Source organism: Triticum aestivum, chromosome 2B (genome assembly GCF_018294505.1).
Source record: "Triticum aestivum cultivar Chinese Spring chromosome 2B, IWGSC CS RefSeq v2.1, whole genome shotgun sequence".
Classification (NCBI taxonomy): domain Eukaryota; kingdom Viridiplantae; phylum Streptophyta; class Magnoliopsida; order Poales; family Poaceae; genus Triticum; species Triticum aestivum.
In genome coordinates this window covers 528,953,655-528,973,464 of record NC_057798.1, presented here as the reverse complement: position 1 = coordinate 528,973,464, position 19,810 = coordinate 528,953,655, and the positions used below count along the sequence as shown (strand labels likewise).

At 46.4% G+C, this 19,810-nt stretch overlaps 2 protein-coding genes and 1 long non-coding RNA gene across 25 annotated transcripts; 2 read left to right on the top strand and 1 right to left on the bottom strand.

Annotated features, from left to right (window-relative positions):
• Nucleotides 1-3,576: 3,576 nt before the first annotated feature.
• On the top strand, nucleotides 3,577-6,558 carry LOC123045846 (uncharacterized). Its single transcript, XR_006421626.1, has 3 exons — nucleotides 3,577-3,815; nucleotides 3,929-4,161; nucleotides 4,308-6,558. It is a non-coding gene; the product is annotated as an uncharacterized lncRNA (long non-coding RNA).
• Nucleotides 6,559-6,673: 115 nt separating this feature from the next.
• LOC123045845 (uncharacterized) lies at nucleotides 6,674-9,939 on the top strand. Of its 2 annotated transcripts, XM_044469065.1 has the most exons (4): nucleotides 6,674-7,099; nucleotides 7,277-8,947; nucleotides 9,046-9,164; nucleotides 9,242-9,939. In XM_044469065.1, exons 2-4 carry the CDS (start codon nucleotides 8,563-8,565, stop codon nucleotides 9,755-9,757), a joined length of 1,020 nt encoding a protein of 339 aa, XP_044325000.1. In that variant the 5' UTR covers nucleotides 6,674-7,099; nucleotides 7,277-8,562; the 3' UTR covers nucleotides 9,758-9,939. The 2 variants fall into 2 exon arrangements, 1 of the variants encoding a protein (XP_044325000.1); XR_006421625.1 differs by having other exon boundaries at nucleotides 7,096-8,947.
• Nucleotides 9,940-10,159: 220 nt separating this feature from the next.
• Nucleotides 10,160-18,285, bottom strand: LOC123045844 (uncharacterized). 22 transcript variants are annotated; one of them, XM_044469046.1, is made up of 7 exons: nucleotides 16,621-18,285; nucleotides 16,407-16,496; nucleotides 16,191-16,323; nucleotides 14,445-15,867; nucleotides 13,618-13,854; nucleotides 11,784-11,862; nucleotides 10,160-10,847 (listed from the first exon to the last, which is right to left on the bottom strand). In XM_044469046.1, exons 1-3 carry the CDS (start codon nucleotides 18,201-18,203, stop codon nucleotides 16,236-16,238), a joined length of 1,761 nt encoding a protein of 586 aa, XP_044324981.1. In that variant the 5' UTR covers nucleotides 18,204-18,285; the 3' UTR covers nucleotides 10,160-10,847; nucleotides 11,784-11,862; nucleotides 13,618-13,854; nucleotides 14,445-15,867; nucleotides 16,191-16,235. The 22 variants fall into 22 exon arrangements, with proteins under 22 accessions (XP_044324981.1, XP_044324991.1, XP_044324999.1 ...); XM_044469056.1 differs by having other exon boundaries at nucleotides 16,418-16,496; XM_044469064.1 differs by having other exon boundaries at nucleotides 16,191-16,320; nucleotides 16,418-16,496.
• Between the last annotated feature and the right edge of the window lie 1,525 nt (nucleotides 18,286-19,810).

Sequence of the window (19,810 nt, the reverse complement as noted above, 5' to 3'; positions counted from 1 at the left end):
TTTCCCCACGCAGCGTCTCCACTCCTTCCTATTTTCTGCATGGAAGCTCCTCTCCCTCTCCATCTTCTCTAATCCCCATTAAATCATCTTCTCTAACCCAAATAAATCAAGTCATGGAAACTGGAAAGGATGCACCCTTTGCCTCCTCCTCTCCCCTGCCTGCCTACCCTACCACGTTTTTTCACCATTAATACCCTCCCCGTCCTCCAGTCTAGCCCACACCCACCACTTCGGTCATCGTTGCCAACTAATTTGTTCTCTTCTCTGCAGCCATCTCTCCCCCGCACTACCATCACCTCCAAATAATCAACAAATGTGTGCTGTAGCTAACGGTATCAGCAGGCGGCAGGAGCATTGGCTTGGTCAGGAGAAGGAGAGTGGTTGCGTCAGATTTTCAGGGACAACTGCGCCATGATCTGTTGCGGTGAGAAAAGAAGTTGGGCAGTCAAGCGTATATATTGGTACACTGAAGATCCTAATGATATTGTGGTTCGTGCCACCGATTCGTCTCCTAGCGTAAATTGCTCCTGCATACGGCCAATGTTTTTCTACGAACCATCATATGGCTCTCAAATCTCAATCTCTCTCACCTGCTCCTCCAGGTGGCTCCCTTGCTGTTCTTACGGTCCTGCTCAAGGTAATCACCCCCATCCTCTATGCTCTCCGGTTTACCAGGACCCATCCCAACGCCACTTGCTTCTCCTCACTCTCGACCCCCTGTCCTCTTTGAGGCGCATGCATCTGTGTTGCATCAGATCACGGTGAGGAGAACCGAGCTCCCTAGCAATTTTTACATCAGAGGTTACAAGGTAGGTATCTAATTAGAGTTATCTTATTTCTGTCTCTAAATTACAGGGGGGTGCTAGCAACAAAATAGCGTCAAATCTTATATAGGTTTTACCAATCCAACTGATATCTGTGCAATTCGTCGTCCTCACATGACAAGCGAAAGTAATTTTGTTGCATCCGGAAAATACTCTGTCCAATTAGTTAAGTTTTTAATCAATCGGGCGCTAATCTATGCAATTTGTTTTGCGTCAATGTCAATGTAATTACCCCCGCAAAATACGGCAATTTAATTAAACTAGAACATATCTGACGATATGTAATTTGACACTATTTTGAAGGATATGAAGGCTCATCAGCTGATTTCCGTCCTTGCTTTTCTTCTTTTGTTTGGAGGAGCTGTGTGTGGATGTTAGTGTGGGTGTTGCCATGTGGGTCAGAGTCCCAGGTCATGCTGGAAAAGGTGTGCAAGACCTCAGTCACAGAGAGGTCTTCGAGGTGTATCAATGTATGTGTACGGTGTACATCTGTTGGAGTTGTGGTATAGCAGCTAGAATGCCCGCACAGAAATCTAGCATGCGCAGCCCAGGGTATTGAAAGGGAAGTAGCATTTCCAATGAACGCAAGCAAAAGTTTCTATACTGTAGAAGCAATACAAACATAGCGCCGTGGTCACAACGAAATGATGGTTTAAGGCAAACGGTAGCACGAATAAATTGGAGAATGATGAGTGGTGGGTTTTAATTACATGAAGAATAATACTACCAACATACGTTATATGAGGCATCTCTCTCTCTCTTTCTCTACTTTTTGTAATGTTTTTTGTTCGCTTTTCCGCTCTTCAATTATGACAAGGTAATTCATTGGCCCTAAATCTAAGATTGCTCAAATTAAATTATTATTTTTAGATACCATGCTGCTACAGTTAAATCACTCACGATGATCTTTTGCAATATATAAGCATTAGAACCCATTAGAAATGCATTTGTCGACTACAATGTACTAAGTTTATGTCTTTTGTATCATTCCATCGAAGATTGTAATAAGCATATATTCCTTTAAAATGGTTTCACTATTTTCTCATCTCCATAATGCTTTTGCATCATACTACAAATTCCCACCGCAACGCGCGGGGAAATCACCTAGTTTTACAAAATCCTGAGACCGTTCGACCAACCGATAGCACTGCTATTAGTTTTATTTCCATAAAATCAAACAAGGAGAAACAATCTAAATCGGACACTCATCTCCATCCATAGCAGTTTATATAGATCCGCGAAAATGGTCAAACCACAAGAAAATCAGGAAGCGTGGGATTTATTGCTAACTATATTCTCAGCCTCGACTAGCTACAAGAACATACTTACATCGCCCGCTACAACAGGACCTCAGTTCACTACCAATGATTTACATGCGGTTGGAGAGTTTCAGCCAGCCAAACAGTCTCCCTGTTGTACAGCTGAATACTAGGGGTTGAGGGGTTGTAAATGAATAGCCCGCCAGATTGCAGAAACGGTGAACATGGGATGATTGAATTAACGAGGTATCCAAATAAAATCAATTAGGTTTAAAAAGAGAGGTAGTATCAACAACGTGATAACCGAACAAAGCTAACGGGTCTAGGTGGACGGTGAATAGCTGATTTCACTGGTTTGCCGACGTTAATCAGAAATCATCCACAAAACAGGCAGGCATCATGATGTAGGAACAACCGAACATCAGCAAAGGCTTAAGGTCCATAACTCCATAGACAAATTCAAGGATTCAAATGTTTTAAAGCATCATCCATGATAAACATACGGTGGTAGCGGGTATGTGGACATGGCTGCACAGCAGCGAGATGCAAAAGCATGCACTTTGTTGACATTCCAGGACATCAACCCTGACATTCCACCAAGTCGCGATGTGCAGGAGATGAAAATGGCTTCATGTGCTGATGTTGGCCGGCTTACACATTTCACTTGATGGCATGAGGAATACATAAGCCACATGCGTGAGTTGTATTAATATAAAATAAATAAAACTAAAATCATGTTATTTATTTAATGCATCAAGAGAAGATAGCGGAACAGATGGAAACGATTCCACAAGCTAGAAAAATGTTGGAAACATTTTTACTTTAATCTTTTTGTTCTGATCCAATCACCCAACAGCAAATCTAACGCAATACTGCATATGAATTCTGAAACTCAAGCACCCAACAACTTAGTGTCACATCAACTAGTTAAAGTAAACAAGCTCAGCTCGGAAAAGTCAAAAGTTCAATATATCACACAAACATCGAGCCACTCACCCAAAGAAACCAAGATTCCCATCATCAGCCCCCATATAATATTTTCACAAATAGAATTTTAGAATCATCAGCTAGTATCATGACCACAGCTAGGTTTGCACTCAACTTTACTGCACTGGCTAATTTGCAATTGCTAGGTTGTATTCTCCAAATTCAAGATATATTTTCCCTTTTGGGAGAAAGGCTGACACAAAACTTCGATAAGTTCTGCTTATAAGTTGAATGAAACTTTGCGAGTCTTAAAAGATGTTTATTAGCTCAAGCAACGGTTTCACTTACTTATTTGGCACATTAATACCGGGTTCTTTTGTCGGCTTCTAAAATAAGCTGACCCCTCACGAACGAGGATTTGTGGCTCTGAGGTGCTGCCCCCCCCCCCCCCCCCCCTCCTATATCATCAGCATTGGTTACTATAGGCAGATCTCCACATTAATTGTTTTAAATTATCTTTATGGGCTGAATACAATTGTTAGATACGCGGTGAGATGGGGCCATTATTAAATGTTAGTTGTACACTTAGTACAGTCTAGGACAGGACATTTATTTCGTGTCGCTCGATTTCAGTTGAGAGAGACCACTCCTCATATCACTTTATGTCCGCATAGAGATTCTCTTCTTCCCCCCAAAATATCCTGTTCATCTTCTCCTTCGAAGCACAACCAGATGGATCCAGGCAAGAGAAGTGAAGTTGCTGTGGAGTCGGGCTAATGAGAGACACTGCTGCGTATCAGAATAGGTATTTGTTTTCAAACTAATCTCTACTGGTATCCTTATTTCTAAGATCTCGAATTTGTCAGTTTAGATTTGAACAGACTTGGTAATTATATCTCCATGATTTGAACGAAGCAGTAATATTCAAGACTGCGATCCGTTGGACAGATCTATTGTTGTTGGGTCTGAGAGGACTCCTCTGCGTACTGTGCATGAGGAAGAAGATGTGCTGCATGAAGATGGTGATGCGATATCGTCTAACAACAGCACCAGATTAGACTTAGAAAACCATGATATCAATTCGGACGCTCATGGCACTAGGAGGCCAATCTCATGGATGTAGAAAGAGAGAAAAACGGTTGGGCGCGAAGGTAATATTACTTGTTCCAATTATTAATAAATCATTTGTTGTTGTTGTATTTCTAGTGGCATATTAACAAGATTGTTGTAACTAGTAAAAGCTAGGAATGACATAAAGCTATCATGTTGTTTAGTGTGTAAGACTGAACTTTAACAGGCAAAGGCATGGAGCAAAGCTGGATGAAAGGCCAGCGAGTGCCGAACGGATCACTGCCTTAGAGAGTGCTTTTCGTGGATTTGCTGAAAGGAAAACTGAAGCTGTTGTGGATCCTGCAATTAGACTTACATTTCATTCAATTTTGGAAGCTTATAATTTCTACAATCTGTACTCCTGGGAGTGTTGTTTTGGTATCAGGTCTGGTAAGAGCAGGAATAATGCATATAAGCTTCCAAAATTGAATGAAATGTAAGTCCAATTGCAGGAGCAACAATGTTAAGGGTGCAAAATCCTTGCTCCTTCCTCTGCTCGCCGCCGCTCCGGCATGCTAGCGGGCAAAGCCCGGCCAGCTAGGGCGGCGGCGGGGCCTCTACCTCCCCCGCGCGGCGTTGGATGGCGCGGGCCATCTAGGTTGGGCGGCAGCGCGGGGCGGGCTCAGGGCGCGGCGGCGGCTGCTGGCGACGGGGGCGCGGCCTGCAGGCGGCGGCGTGGAGTGACTGGTGCGGGCTGTACTCCCAGCGGTGGCGGCTTTGGGCGCGGCCCAGATCTGCCGCGGCGGCGGCTCGGGTGGCTTGAGCCCTTGTGGTGGCGGGGCTCAGGTGGCTTGCTCCGATGCACCCCCCCCCTCCCTACTGCGGCGCTCCCTGGTGGTGGCGGGCCGGTCGGCCCCCGGCAATTCCGGCGATGGCAGGTGCCGCGGGCTGTGCTCGGCGTGGATGTCAGCTGCCTGGCATGGTGGTGGCTCATGGCGGTGGTCGGGATCTCACGGCGGCGGCTGGACTTCTTCGACGTCAGCCCGTCGGTGAGCGACCTGTGCAGGCCTTCGACCCCTCTTCTCGGTGCCCGGGCGCAATCTTCTTCGCAGGGTTGGCCCGCTCCTAGCTACGGTCCATCGCTCGTCTCGCGCCCGGTGCTGCAAGACCGATCTCTTCTTGCGCCCGGCAGCAGGACCGAGCTCGTCTCACGCCTGGCAGCAGGACCGAGCTCGTCTCGCGCACGGTGCCGCGGGACGAGTCGATGGAGGCCAGACGCTGGGGGACGCTCAGTCTTTTTCGTTGGGGTAGCGGCGGGTCTCGGGTGAGGTGGTGTTTAGGCCTTGGATGCCGGAGTGGCAGCCCTGGTGGTGGTTGCGCGGTGCTCATGGGCAGAGCCCGTGGCTCGGTGCTGCCTGGTGACTACGGTCGTGGGGGCAGTGTGGTTGTCGGCATTCGGTGGCAGTGAGTGTTGGCCGGGGTGAAAACCCGCTCTTTCTTCGGATGGACCAGCAGCGACGAAGCTCGTTCCCATCCTAAAGGCGTCGTCTTGGCTCTCATTGCACGTCGTGTTGTTCCAGGGGAAACTCTGACCCTCGGGTCGGGCGGGGGCGGCGCACCGGTGTCGTTTCCTTCCTGAAGGCGCCTCCTTGGAGCTCCCGGTTCGTCGTATGTGGCTTCATCTCTTCGCGGTGGCATGTTCACGACGGAGGACCCCGGTGGCTATTGTAGTGCTAGGGGAGGTGTTGCTGCGTTCAGCATCTATGTATCCTGCCTTGGGTGTGTGCGTGTGTTGTGGTGGCGTGCGTTTGTACCGAGTTGCTGTGGATCATGGCTTTATATATAAAGCGGGGCGGAAGCCTTTTTCGGTAAATCAATGCAAGAATTCCTATGCAACTGCGCTGTGAGTACATTTTGTCTCACATTTCTCCTCGTTTCAATATATATTTTTTCTAATGACAGAGTTGTATATATTGTTTCAATATTTTTAGACAATTTCCTTTTTCATTTTATCAGGGTAAGCCAATTAAACAAAACACATCATCTATTTGTACAGAGTGCCCTTCAATGATTTAGACTACTAAGAACGGATGATAACGGTTGGTTCGTATGTTAAGAGGAAGGAGATGGAGTGACTTGAAATGAGGAGCAGCAACACGGTGTAGTTAAATACATGGGTGTGGGGCTTGCGGGTGGAAGATGGTGCAGAGAGTGGTGTCTCTGGAATTCGGGCACGTTGTGCTCAACATTCATTTATGGGAGTGGACTGGAAATGAAAACAACATAACTGAATTTTAGAGAGCAGTTATGATTTGAGACAAGAATGTTATTTCATAGAAAACTTGGGAGCATAATTCAGTGGGAAAAGCAAGCTGGATGCAAGTTGTAGTTAAAACAAAAGTTGGTTGCAAGATTGCAGAGAACAAAACATAATGGAGAAAAAAATGTAGATAAGATGTGAAATAAGCCAAAGATTACCAGGTGGCGATGATAACATTTAGCAAGATTAATGTATGTCCAAAATCCTAGGCACATGACGGTTAGCAGCAACGATTACGAGTCGAATGACTAGTCTAGACTAGTCGCTCGACTAGTCTACGAGTCGCAAAGTGGTTGCCGACTCGGTTTCTCGTGTAGACTACAAATACGAGTCAAGCCGTGGATCGACTAGTCGACGACTAGTATGGACTAGTCGACGTGTTCGAGTCGAGCGACTCAAAAAACCGGACTAGTATAAATAGGATGGCTCATCCCGCGGGAGACCAAATCCTTTCTTTCCCCTCCTCACTTGGACGCGCCGCCGGCTGCTGGACGCGCCCGTCGAGCCCTCCTCGCGCCGCCGGCCGCACGCCGCCGCGGATCTGAAGCTCCACCGTCGCCGGCCCCACGTCGCGGCCCCACATCACGCTCCACCGTCGCCGGCCCCACGTCACGGATCTGAAGCTCCACCGTCGCCTTCGTCCCGCGCCCCTCCTGCTCCCTCGTCTCGCGCCCCTCCTCGCGCCGCCGACCCCTCGTGCTCTTCTCCTCTTCAGTCAGGTAAGCCTCAGTGCCTCCTTTCTCCTCATCTTTCTTCTTGGCTTGCTGCTGGTGTTGCTCTGCCTCGCTGCTGGACTGCTGTTGCTGCTCTACTTGCTGTTGGTGCTGCTCTACTCACAGCTAGACTGCTGGTGCTGCTCTGCCTCAATGACTCCACTTTGCTTGTTTCAATTCCAGGTCTTGAGGTCTGAGCTACAATGTCTACAACTCCGGACATAGCTCAAGTAGTGTGTTCAGCAGCAGCTGCAGCTCAAGCCGATGAGCATTACGATCCATCGAAGGATCCTGCAAGGAAGCCACGTAGGAGCAAGGACCAGCATGGAAATATGCCTTTTGACCTAATCTGCAGGACAAATTGACACTTCAGTGTGTTTTGTGTGGCAAAAACATCACTTCTAGAGTGCTAAGGATGAAGAAGCACCTTGGTGGGGGTTACACAGAGGTGAAAATGTGTCTAAAAGCAAACGGTGAGATCGGGAAAGAGATGCATTTGTACATGAAGTCCAACTCAACGAAGTTCAAAGCCATGCAACTTGATGGGGATGAAGTTGAAGCAACTAATGGAGATGGAGGAGAGGAGGAGGTAGAAGCAAGTTCAAGGGCGTCGAACAGCACTGCATCCTCCACGAAAAGGAAGTCTTCTTTTATTGTGACGGCGCCGGTGGCGGCAAAGAAGAAAAGCAAGTCAATTGCAGATGAGGTTAGGAAGATACCAGAGGAGGTGGTTGCTGAGAGGCATAGCACAAGAAGCACTCAGTTAAAAATCAAGGACTATGGAACAAAGACAAAAGAACAAAAGGTTGTAGATGGTCATGTAGCTGGCTTTCTCTATGAGAATTGCCTTTCACTCAATATTATCAATTCAAAAAGTTGGGAGATCCTATTGGAGTCTAAAGGACAGTATGGATCAGATTATATCACACCTTACCATGATGTGAGGGTTCCATTACTTGAGAAGGCAAAGCTCAAGACTGACACTTTGAAGGCCAAGCATCAATTGGCATGGAAGGAGTATGGTTGCACTCTCATGTCCGACGGTTGGACAGACATGAGTGGGCGACACTTGATCAATTTTCTTGCCAATAGTCCTGGATCTTATGCTAGAGGACACTGGGAAGTAAGAGAGTTCAGTTATTGCATTGTTAAAGCAAAGAAAACAACCAGATTTATTTATGCCCATGGTAGGATTCTTGATCAAATGAGAACCTTGAATGGCAAGAGAGATCTTGTAAGGCCTGGAGCAACTCGTTTTGCAACCTCCTTCCTCACATTGGCCAGCATGTGGAAACAACGCCAACATTTGAAAGCACTATTTGTTAGCACAGAATGGCATGCAAACAAGTTGAACCTCACCCCACCAGGGAAGATGGGTGAAAATACCATGCTCTCTATGACGTTTTGGCAATCGGTGGAGAACTGCATGAGAGCTTCACAACCCATTCTTGTTGCTTTGAGGATTGTTGATGGTGATGACAGTCGAGCAATGCCTGAAATTTGGGCAGCCATGGATGTTGCGGAAGACACACATAACAGATGCATTGTCACAAAGGCCAGGCCTACAAAGTCAAGTGCTAGCAATTGTTGACAAGAGGTGGGATCACCAGATGGAGCAAAAGCTACATGGGGCTGCAATGTTTTTGAACCCCAGCAAGTTCTTTAAAATGAAGGAGACTAACAAAAGACTAGCTACACGGCTGCGTTCAATGTTCAATGATGTGCTATGGAAGATGGTGCCAGATGATGAACTACAATCCAAGATAAGTAAATTGGCTGATGATTATGAGAGGACGGAGGGTGAATGTTTCACCAAGCAAATGGCAAATAAAGACCGCGAGAAAAAGAGTCCTCGTAAGTATCTATGTTGTTGCAGCTTGTAGCTTATCTTCTTGACTCTATGTTTCAACTTCTACTTGCTTGTTTCAACTCCTACTTGCTGATTTTTGTAGTACTTTGGTGGAATGCATATGGTGGCCTTGCTTATGACCTCCAATCTTTTGCAAATCAGATCATTAGTCTATGTTGTTCATCGTCTGGCTGTGAGCGCAATTGGAGTGCATTTTCTCATGTAAGTATCTAGCAATTGGATGGTTTGATAGATAATTGCAGGCTATAGCAGCTTCTCACAAAAGCATTTGCTTGCAGATCCATACCAAAGGAAGAAACCGTTTGGAGTATAAGAGATTGAACAAGCTAGCATATGTCTCATACAACCGGCAAATGACAACTAGGTTTGAAAAGTTACGCGAGCAAGGTTCCAAAGGAAAGAGGGCTAATGCACTTATCCTAGAAGAATTTCAATGGGATAATGAATGGGTTGATGTTACTGCTGAATTGGTTCATCAAAATGACGCTATGGACGATGACAATCCACTACTTTGGTCCCATGTTGATCAGGCCGTTGGCGCGACCGATGGTCTAAGTGGACGCCATCTTCCAAGGAGGGCTCGTGGTGATTTCAGTGAGTCTAGTCCTCCCGCTGGCTCTAATATCTTTTACACTCGAAGGACAAGTGTGGTTGTCCATGATGAAGACTTGCGGGCTGAATTGGAAGCTGAAGATATTGATAGTGACATGGAGACCAATGGTGAAGACAATGATGGCCCTACACGAGCAAATGATATAGACCCTGATTTTCAGCTGGATATAGATCTGGATTGATTTGAGGGCTAAGGCTACAAGATTTCTTTTGCTGGACTGGACTTGTTGCTTGTGGTGTTGTTGAACCTTTCTTTTGTAATTCAGACTTTGATGTTAGACTACATGTTGAACCTTATGTTGGTCTTGTGAAGTTGTCACACTAAGGTGTCCTGCTATGTTTGCAATTGCATATGGATTATGGAGTTCTGCACTTGTTTTTTATGCTAGTGCTGCTGTGCTGGACTGTTGTTTGATAGTGCATATTTGATTGGTTTTATCATTTGTAGACTGTTGTTGCTGGTTTGTGGAGAAGCAGAGGCCCTGGCCATTGGATATTGCAATTGGCACAGCCTCAGGTTCTTCATCCACTTCCCATGCATTCATTTGTATTGAGCCTCAGGTTCTTCATCCACTTCCCATGCATTCATTTGTATTGTATACTGTACTTGTATACTTATATAGTGTAATACTCCCTCCGTTCGGATTTAGATGTCGCGGCTGCTGTACATTATGCATTTTGCAAACATGTCCTTATACTTTTGAATCATTTGAAAAACGCCCCCGTCTCCTTCCTCACTTCTCCACCATCGCTCGCGCGTCGCCGGCTCCGGCCACCATCCCCCGTCTTCCTTCCCCGTTCTCCTGAGCACCCAGAGAGAGTCTCCGCGCGTCGCAGGACCCAGCCGCCTGTGCAGGAGACGACCTGCGTCGTCGCGGAGGAGACGCGCAGGACCTTCACGGAGGCGCCTTGCGCCGCCGCCCAGCTGCGCAGCCGCCATGGGTGTGCCCTCGCCTACCTGAGCAGCGGGATTGCTCCTAAAGTTCTTCCTCTTCGTCACCTCCCTCTGAATCGTGCCAAGAAGCAGTAAATCGACGACTAGGTCCTCGATTTGGTCCGCCTTGGCCGCCGTCGCCGCGGACAATTTTGGACGCCGTCGCGGCGCTGGGTCTTCGTCGCTGCTCTGGCCCAGGGTCTTCATCGCCGCGTTGGCCCTGCTCAACCTCTCCTCCAAGCCCAGGGTCTTCCTCTCCGTGCTGGCCCTCCTCCGGTCGCGCCCGCCCTCGCCTCTGTTGCTGCTGGTATTCCCCGCCCCCGCCTCTGTTGTTGCTGCTGCTGAATTAAAGAGAACTTGATTGTAAAGCTGAATACTGAATTAAAGATCATGAATACTGAATACTTGAAAGAGTAGAAGCAAAACTGGATTGCTTAATTGCTGCTTGAAAGATCATGAATACTGAAAGTAGTTTGGTTCTGGAGTACTTGATGTTCTGTACTGAATATTGAATTAAAGAGAACTTAATTGCTGCTGGTATTCCTCTCCCTGTTTGATTGTAAAGCAAAACTGGATTAAACAGAACTTGAATACTGAGTGTTGCTGGTAACACAGTTACACTGAATACCCAATGAAGCTCAATACTGAATGCTGGAGTAGTTGCTGCTGCTGGTATTCACATGCACTTCCAGAAATTATTCAGTACAGAACAGTTTTATTCAGTACAGAACAGTTTTGTTTAGTATAGAATTTGGGAGTAGATGCAGATATGCTGTGAATGCAAAATAAGTGGAACATTTGGTGCCACTGTTCCTAGTCCACTACAATTCCTAGCATTTTGCTTCCAATGATGCAGATATGTTCTGAATGCAAAATAAGTGGAACATTTGATGCTCCTGATCGATGCTCTTGATTTGCTAGGAACAGTTTTATTCGGTGGAACATTTTGCTTCCAATGATGCAGATATGTCCTGAATGCCAAATGTCATTCCACTGTTCCACTTATCTAGGAATTGTAAAAGAAACAAAGCTTTTAACAGCTGCTCTTTGTTTACTCTCAAGTCTGAACAAAAGACAGCATGGTGTAGGCTCAAGCAAGCAGCCCATCACTACCTACTTGTTCTGCAATAACCAATGAAGCAAATAACCAATGAAGCAATAACCATCAGTCTAGCAAACAATTCTTGTGGAGAGAACTATTTTCAGGTGCCTCTTTGATTTAGCTGATTTAACTTGACCAGAATGTTCTTTCTTATTGGAACATGAACAGTTACCTGAGCAAGTGCTCCACCGCCGCAATGATGTTTGGGATTGATCTTAACATGAGTCCTCCACAAGATGATGCCTCAGAACCTGCAGATCAACACGAAGAACAGAACAGTCAACAACAATACAACAATGAGGAACCAGTCAATAATGAAGCAACATGTACAGTACTACCTCCAAAACTTTTGCATTTGCATTTCATTTTCATGATCTACTCCTATTATTTGCAATAGCTACATGACTTATCTTTTGCTCCTTATTTGACAGGGGAAGAAGCAAGTGGTGTAGAGGAACCAATTCATGAAGAAGCAAGTGGTGTAGAGGAAGCAATTCATGAGGAAGCAAGTGCTGTACAGAAACCAATTCATGAGGAACTCACAAATGAGGAGAGATATGGTATTTTTTTTTGCATTCATGGTGATCAACACCCAAAATGGACAAGTTCTGAAAAAAGACAAGCAGGTCATTGCTAGCCTACTTGATACAACCATAAGAACTGTTGAGAGAATATGGGAAAGAGCTCTTAAACAGATTGAAAAAGGGGAGAAAGTTGATGTCTCAAATCAAAAGCCAGGTAGAGTTGGCCGCAAGCGGAAAGATTTGGATCTGTCGAGGGTGGTGACAATCCCATTGAACAGAAGGAGAACATTGCGAGGTCTGTCAAAGGCATTGGGTGTAAGCTGCACGACCTTACACTCAAGGTTCGAGTGGGGTCATTTGAGGCGTCACAGTAATAAGTTGAGGCCCCACTTAAACCTGTCCAACATTGTAAAGAGATTGAAATGGTGCTTGGCTATGTGTGAAGATTATTGGTCTGCGACACGGGAATTAGACAACATAGCCTACATGGATGAAAAGTGGTTCAACATGACTGGGGAGGTGAACAACTACTATTTGCTTCCCGAAGAACCCGACCCCTTGCGCACCTTGCATCATAAGGATAGCATCGCCAAGGTGATGTTTCTCGCAGCCGTGGCTAAACCAAGATACGGCAAAGGTGGTGAGGTCACTTTTGATGGAAAGCTCGGCATTTGGGCTTTTGTCACAGAGTCTCCTGCTCAAAGAACCAGTGAAAACAGAGATAAAGGGACGCTCGAGCTCAAATCATTGAAAGTCACACGAGATGTAATGAGGTATTACATGTGTGAGAAACTTATTCCTGCGATCCAAGAGCGCTGGCCGGACGAAGATGAAGGACGGACAATCTATATCCAACAAGATAATGCCACGCCACATATTCTTCCCGATGACCCGGTTTTCCGACAAGTCATAGAACAGACTGATTTGGATATTAAGTTGCTTCAACAGCCTCCAAACAGTCCCGACATGAACATTCTTGATCTCTGCATATTCAGGTCTCTCCAGTCCCACACTGATAGCAGAGCACCTCAAAGCATCAGGGAACTGATAGAAGGTGTGGAGGAGGAATATCGAAACTACCCGGTTGATAAGCTAGCTAGAAGCTTCGTGACGCTGCAGTCATGCATCCGAGAAGTAATGAGAAACAAGGGAGCGATAAACTACTCGATCCCTCACATGAACAAGGAACGCCGGCAGGCAGAAGGACGACTTCCTATAGCTCTATCTATCGACCGTGAGCTAGTTGAACAGACCATAGCCTTTATAAAAGAGGCAGAAGCAATCTTAGCAGCAGAAAAAGAGCAGAAGCAGCAGGAAAAGAGCAGCAAGAAAAGAGCCGCAGCAGCCTTGAAGAAGCAGAAACACCCTTCGAGTACCAGCAGCCTCCAAGCAGTAGGAAAAGAGAACCTGGAGCCTTCAAGCAGCAGAAACACCCTTCGAGTACCAGCAGTCTCCAAGAAGCAGGAAAAGAGCAGCAACAACCTTCAAGCAGCAGGAAAAGAGCAAGAGCAGCCTCCGAGCAGCAGGAAAAGAGCAGCCACCTCCTTCAAGCGGCAGAAACACCCTTCGAGTACCAGTAGCCTCCAAGCAGCAGGAAAAGAGAACCAGGAGCCTTCAAGTAGCAATAAAAGAGCACCAGCAGCCTCCAAGCAGCAGGAATCTAATCTTTGTTACACTGAATCTTGAGATGCTCCCTCCTTGCTTACTTGAGATGTACTCCTAAATTTGGAGTACTGTATGTGTCAAAACTTGCAAGTTGGAAGAGATTATTTAGGGAATTAAAAAACAAACTTGCAGGTTCAGGACTAGTTTTTAATTAATCATCGATGATATAAAATTGACAGTTCATTTGGCATTTGATGGTCTTCATGTAACAAGAATCCTATGTCTATGAAGAATGCTGGTTCCAAATGAAAATGGGGTCTATTTATAGGTCAAAACTTCCAAATGCATCAGCCACTGCCCAGTTTATGAAACAAACTTGCAGGTTGAGGACTGGTTTTTGATCATCAAAAACTGGGCAGTGACTGTTCAGTTGGTATTTGATGGCCTTGGTATTAAAGGAAGGGATGCTATGTAATGTCAAGAAAGAAAACAGAATGTATGTATTGTTTCAGATGATGAGTTGCCAAAATTCAGAATATGCAATGGTTCATAACTTAAATGATTCCTGGATGCACTAGTAATTCAGAATATGCAGGAGCACTCAATATTCAGATATGGAGCCCAACATTCAGAGATGAACAGCAGCGCAACATTCACAAGCAGCTCCATGGTTGTTCCTTCAGGCTTGAGCAGGGGTGGAGTACCTTGAGGCTGGAGCAGGGGTGGAGCGGCGTCCTCCATAGCGTCGGGGGCACGGAGCGGCGCAGGGGTGGAGCAGCATCCTCCATGGCGGGGTGGAGCAGCATCCTCCATGGCGGAGCGCATCCTCCATGGCGGAGCAGAGCAGGGGTGTCGGGGGCACGGAGCGGAGCAGGCGCAGGCGCGAGGGCACGGAGCGTCGGGGGCACGGAGCGGAGCAGGCGCGAGCGAGGCGAGGTGTGCGTGGTGGATCTGGGAGGGAGAGAGGATGGGGTCTCCCCTGAAGCTCGCGGCCACCGGCGCCAGGAGCTTGGCGGCGGTGAAGGCCTCGCATCGACGGAATCCGTCGCCAACTTGAACTCAAAGGTCGAAGCTTGAACCCAATCCGTCGCCGCGGGAAGGAGGAGAGGAGCGTGGCGAGGCCACCGAAGGTGGGGGAGGAGAGCGCGGCGACGCGATAGAAGGTGGGGAGGGGAGGGGAGGGGGGAGAGCGCGGCGGCAGCGCGGCGGCGAGCCGGAGAAGAGCACCGAACGGACCGCGGCGGCCAACCGGAGAAGAGAGTGAGGTCGAGGACCGTGGGTTCGGTCGGAAATAGATGGAGGGGGTTTTCGCAAAAAAAACGTTGCGACATCTAAATCCGAACGGAGGGAGTACTACATACTACTACTAGGTATTAGTAGTTATGTACTGTAAGTTCAGTGCTACAGTACCATGTCGACTAGTCTCGCACTAGTCTATGAGTCTCAACCTTGGAACGACTCGTTGACTCTTCGACTCGTAAACGTTGGTTAGCAGACAGGATGACAGGAGTATTAAACTGTCCAGAGAAGTTGGGCACACAAATTTGAATGAAATTTCACTTTTTCTAACAAGAACATAACATGTGAGCTGGCAGATAAGATAACAATCCAGTGAAAAAACATAGGAACATCAAATATCACAATCAACAAGCACATATATATTGGGGGGGGGGGGGGGGGGGGGGGCAGGATTACAGCACAGATCAGTACTTGGGTGCTACCTTGAACGCTAACCTCACATCAGATTAACAGTTAACTATGTATTAAGCCTAGAAGATCTGGGTGGGAGCTCAAGATGGGGAACGGAAGAGGAGAGTGAATATGGAAGAGAAGTGCAGGGTGGGTGGGGTGGGCTGACCAGAGCTAGGTGAGTTAATCGCGAACAGAAGCTTCTCTGCACAGAACAGCTGGGTGCAGCACCTAGGATCCCCTATGCAATTCCCTACCCTCACAAGCTTATATTATAAGCCGCCCCCAATACTCACTGAAGCTGCTGAACTAATTAATCCTTAACTCGCAACAAATATGGGGAACGGTTTCCAAATAAGCTAGGAAGGGGGCGGCTTATGCCATAAACCGCCAAAAGAACTAAGCCTCAGTACAGGATGCAGTGTGCAAATAATATCCCTGTTAATAATGTTGCAAGTTGTTAACGGGGGAGAAACTTGAATATGGTCTCTGAAGTACAAATAATGATTAATTAATTATCCAATTCATTTCCGTTAAATATAAAATCTCACAAACAGATGCAAGAACATAAAGTTCAACCAACAGTTTCTTCCTAATGTCAGCTGTCATATACAGCAAGAAAGGCAACATGGTGACCCAAATCTATCACACGTTATTTTGGAATCATGATATCAAATGTTAATGTTCAATAATTTCTAACATTTTAGAGTTAAATATTGTTAGTCAAGAAGAAATAGGATACAAGAACAGCACCATATTACCTAATCGAGTTGAAATTGAAGACAACATGGGCTGCCCAGTTTGTGTCAAACTGGATGGGTGCTACACGCTATAACCATATTCACTCCAACCCCCATTGCAGCCACCATCATTCCACATGTTTTGCTGGGGCTGCTGTAGAATGTAGAAGGGTTAACATAGAACTTATTGAGGAGATGGAAAAATGGACACATCTATAATAGTAGCAAGATGATTACAGGATGCCTACCACACTGTTTGGAACAGTATCCCTCGATGAAAGATGATCATTCAGCACACCATTCTGAGCAGCTTCCCCATTACACGGCCTAAAGCAAATTAAGAGGCAAAATGTCAAGTGCCATGTGATAAAATAAGTGAAGAACTGGTTTAACAAATCTTTTTACTTGAGTGTATGAAGGTCAACAGAAGCAGAGCAAAAGAAAACCATGCCTTGGACTTGGAGCGGTATTCAGATATTTTGAGAATGCACATGAAATGGCATCAAAAGAAGTGGATCTCCCGCCACAAGATGGTTCGATGACTTCCTGCTTCCTTCCAATTTTAAAACGAACAACCGGAATGGGACCAAAAGAAATGGATCTCCCGCAGCCATATGCTTTGATGGATTCCACCTTCATTTTTCGAATATCAACACCAACAAGCAATGCATCATTATCCTGAGACTCCACCTTAGACACGAGGTAGACAACATCACCGCCGTAAAAACCAAAGGTCGGGAAGCTTGTACACTTCAGTTTTCCCAATGTCCATTTCTTGTCTGTATCATTCCATAGATGAGATTGCAGCACAGAGGGTTCAGGTGGGGAGGCTGATATGTCGTCAACATGAAGAATGTGACTACTTTCCCAATAGTTCCAATCAATGTTCCTAAACATTGTCCGGATCTTCCAGCCAGCGGGTACATGCTGCACAGGTTTGTCATCTGTAACGTCGTCCATATCATCAAGACTGAGGAGCTCTGCATCATCGATGGTATCTGCAACATCAAAAGTCATGGCCGTCTTCAAATTGCTCTTTCTGACAACGGGGAACCATCTGACACAGTGTTCAATCTCAATGAAGTTGATGTAACCATCGGTGAAGCCAATGACGTCCCGCACTTGCCGTGCTTGGCTTTTCCGGTGCAGGTCGAATTCGGCCTTGGGCAGCGGGATGAAACGGGGAACAGGCTCCTTTTCAAGCAAATTGCAGACGACAATGCCGCGCCAGAGGTCGACCCATCCTACCGTGCTTCTTCCGAGCAAGATCACCTTGTCAGTTAGGATTGGCAGCTCCAGTGGCAGGACATGCGGGTCGGTCTGCAGCTGCACGTGTTTGGTGCTCCACTCATTTGTCTCCGACGAGAAGATGTGCAGGTTGTAGTGCCCAGGGTCCCCATTGGGGGAAAGATCAGCGACCAAGAAATTGTCGCCCTTGACGGGCACGATGGCAGCGTGCCATGAGTGCCTGTAGGCTCGAGGGGGACACGGAACAGATCTGATGGTGGGCTTGCCGCCGGAGGCAGCCTTGTAGACAAAGTACTCGAGATGGGAGTCTTTTTCTGTGCTCCGTGGGCCGGAGCTGAAGGCGAAGCAGAGGAGGACGAGGTCATTGGCGGAGGAGACGACGCGGGGCTCCGTGGTGTAACAACCTTCGGGGCAGTAGACGCAGAAGTAGGAGACGGCGGGCGGGTCGGCGAGACAAAAGGTGACCTTGAATTCGTGGCCCGTGCTCGTCGTGGCCTTCACGGTGGTGGCGTTGACGCGGTCGGCGAAGTAGGCTCTGCTGTCGAGGAGGACCCAGGAGGGGTAGCGGGATGGGTTGGCGACGGCGGGGTCGACTGCGGGGGGGTAGAAGGAGGCGGGATGGACGGCGGGGGGGTCGACGGAGGCGGGATCGACTGCGGGGGGGTGGAAGGAGGCGGGATCGACGGCGGGGGAGTCAACGGAGGCCGGATCGACGGCGGGGGAGTCGACGGAGGCGGGATCGACGGCGGGTGGGTCGACGGAGGGGGCCGTGAAGGATTCCTCCATGGCTGCGAATCCAACAAGGATTTGGGAACTAGGGTTACCTCTCAGCAAAGGGGGCGGCGGCGAGTATTTGGGGAACCAGATCCTCTGCCGTGGAGCAATTTGATAAAATATCACGCTTTCCTCGCACCTTGATAAAATAGCACACTTTTCTTTTTGTTTGGCTAGCACATATGTCCGTGCGTTGCAACGGGAGAAAATCTAGTATATATTTAAAGTTTGTGAGAATTCTATGTGCAAGCAAGACCCTATGTGCACGTAAAAAAGGGACATTTAGGTTCTCGGTTTCGCTGGGTGTGAAGTAATCGATCCGCTACTTTTCCATTCATTGATCGAGGGCAGCTAACAATTTTGTGACATTATCTTACGCCAGAAAAGGCCTATGAATTATTCAATCTACTTCTCCTTTCTATTGAGGAGATTTTAACGTATGTATTTTCTGAATATTGCCGGAAACATGAACCCTTTTTAAATTCTGAAAAGTTTTTTGTAAATTATGTACACTTTCAGAAAAATGTGATTTTATTTTTGAAACAAGAACAGCTTTTAAAATTTATAAACATTTTTTGAATACACCAACTTTTTTATAAAAACATGAGAATTTGTGAACTATTTTTTAGAACGGGAACATGTGTTGAAAATTCATAACATTTTTTCAAAAATATGTATATTTTAATATTATTTTCCATTGTGAAAATTTAACTAACACAAGAATATTTTTCGAATTTGGAGCATTTTTTAAATTGCCATTTTCTTAGAAATCTCGAACAATTTTGAAAAAGAATAAAAAAATTTGGAAAAATGGGAAACTTTTTTGATGTTTCGAGTATTTTTTAAAATAGCAACAAAATTTTGGAATTATGAACATTTTCTATAATTTGATTATTTAAATAAATTCTGATTTTTTAAAGAATTTTTCATTTATGAAATGAATTCTATAAAAAATTTGGAAGTTAAAAAAGAGATAGGGGAAGAACAATAAAAATAAAAATAAAACAAAAAAACAATGAAAATGGGCCAGCCCATTATTGGTTGACCTCTGCGAAGGTACAACTATTTGTCACCCTGTGCGGAAAATAGAATTCTCACAGCTGGTTGGGCCAAAATATAAGTGGGCTGGCTTCGCTGGGTCACAGCGTGTGGCCCACATACGAAATTCTGAAAAAAAAAACCTTTTTTCTAGCAGACAAACACATAAGAATTTAGTACCACCTCGGATAGAAAAAAAATCTTTTGGGCGGTGAACGGATGAAAAAATTGGCGAAACACACCTTGCTTTATTAGTAGGTATAGATTAAATGACACACTTTTCCTCCATGGCTGGATAAATAGCACAAACTGATTTTTTTCTCAATTTTCTGGTATGGGTCTATACATCATAATATTGTGGACGATTTTGCCCTTTGGTCTTTTCTGCCCGGTCAACAGTTTCCATCGGAGACGAGATGATTCAGAACCAGGAGAACATCGAAACAGAGGAACAAAACACAAAACAGCCAGCCGCCATCTCACTGTGGTTCCTCCCCGAGCGCCGTGACCTCGTCGCGCCTCCTATCCCGCGTCGCCCGTTCCTGTGGCGGAGGCGCCACCGTCCACCGCCCTTCGACCGC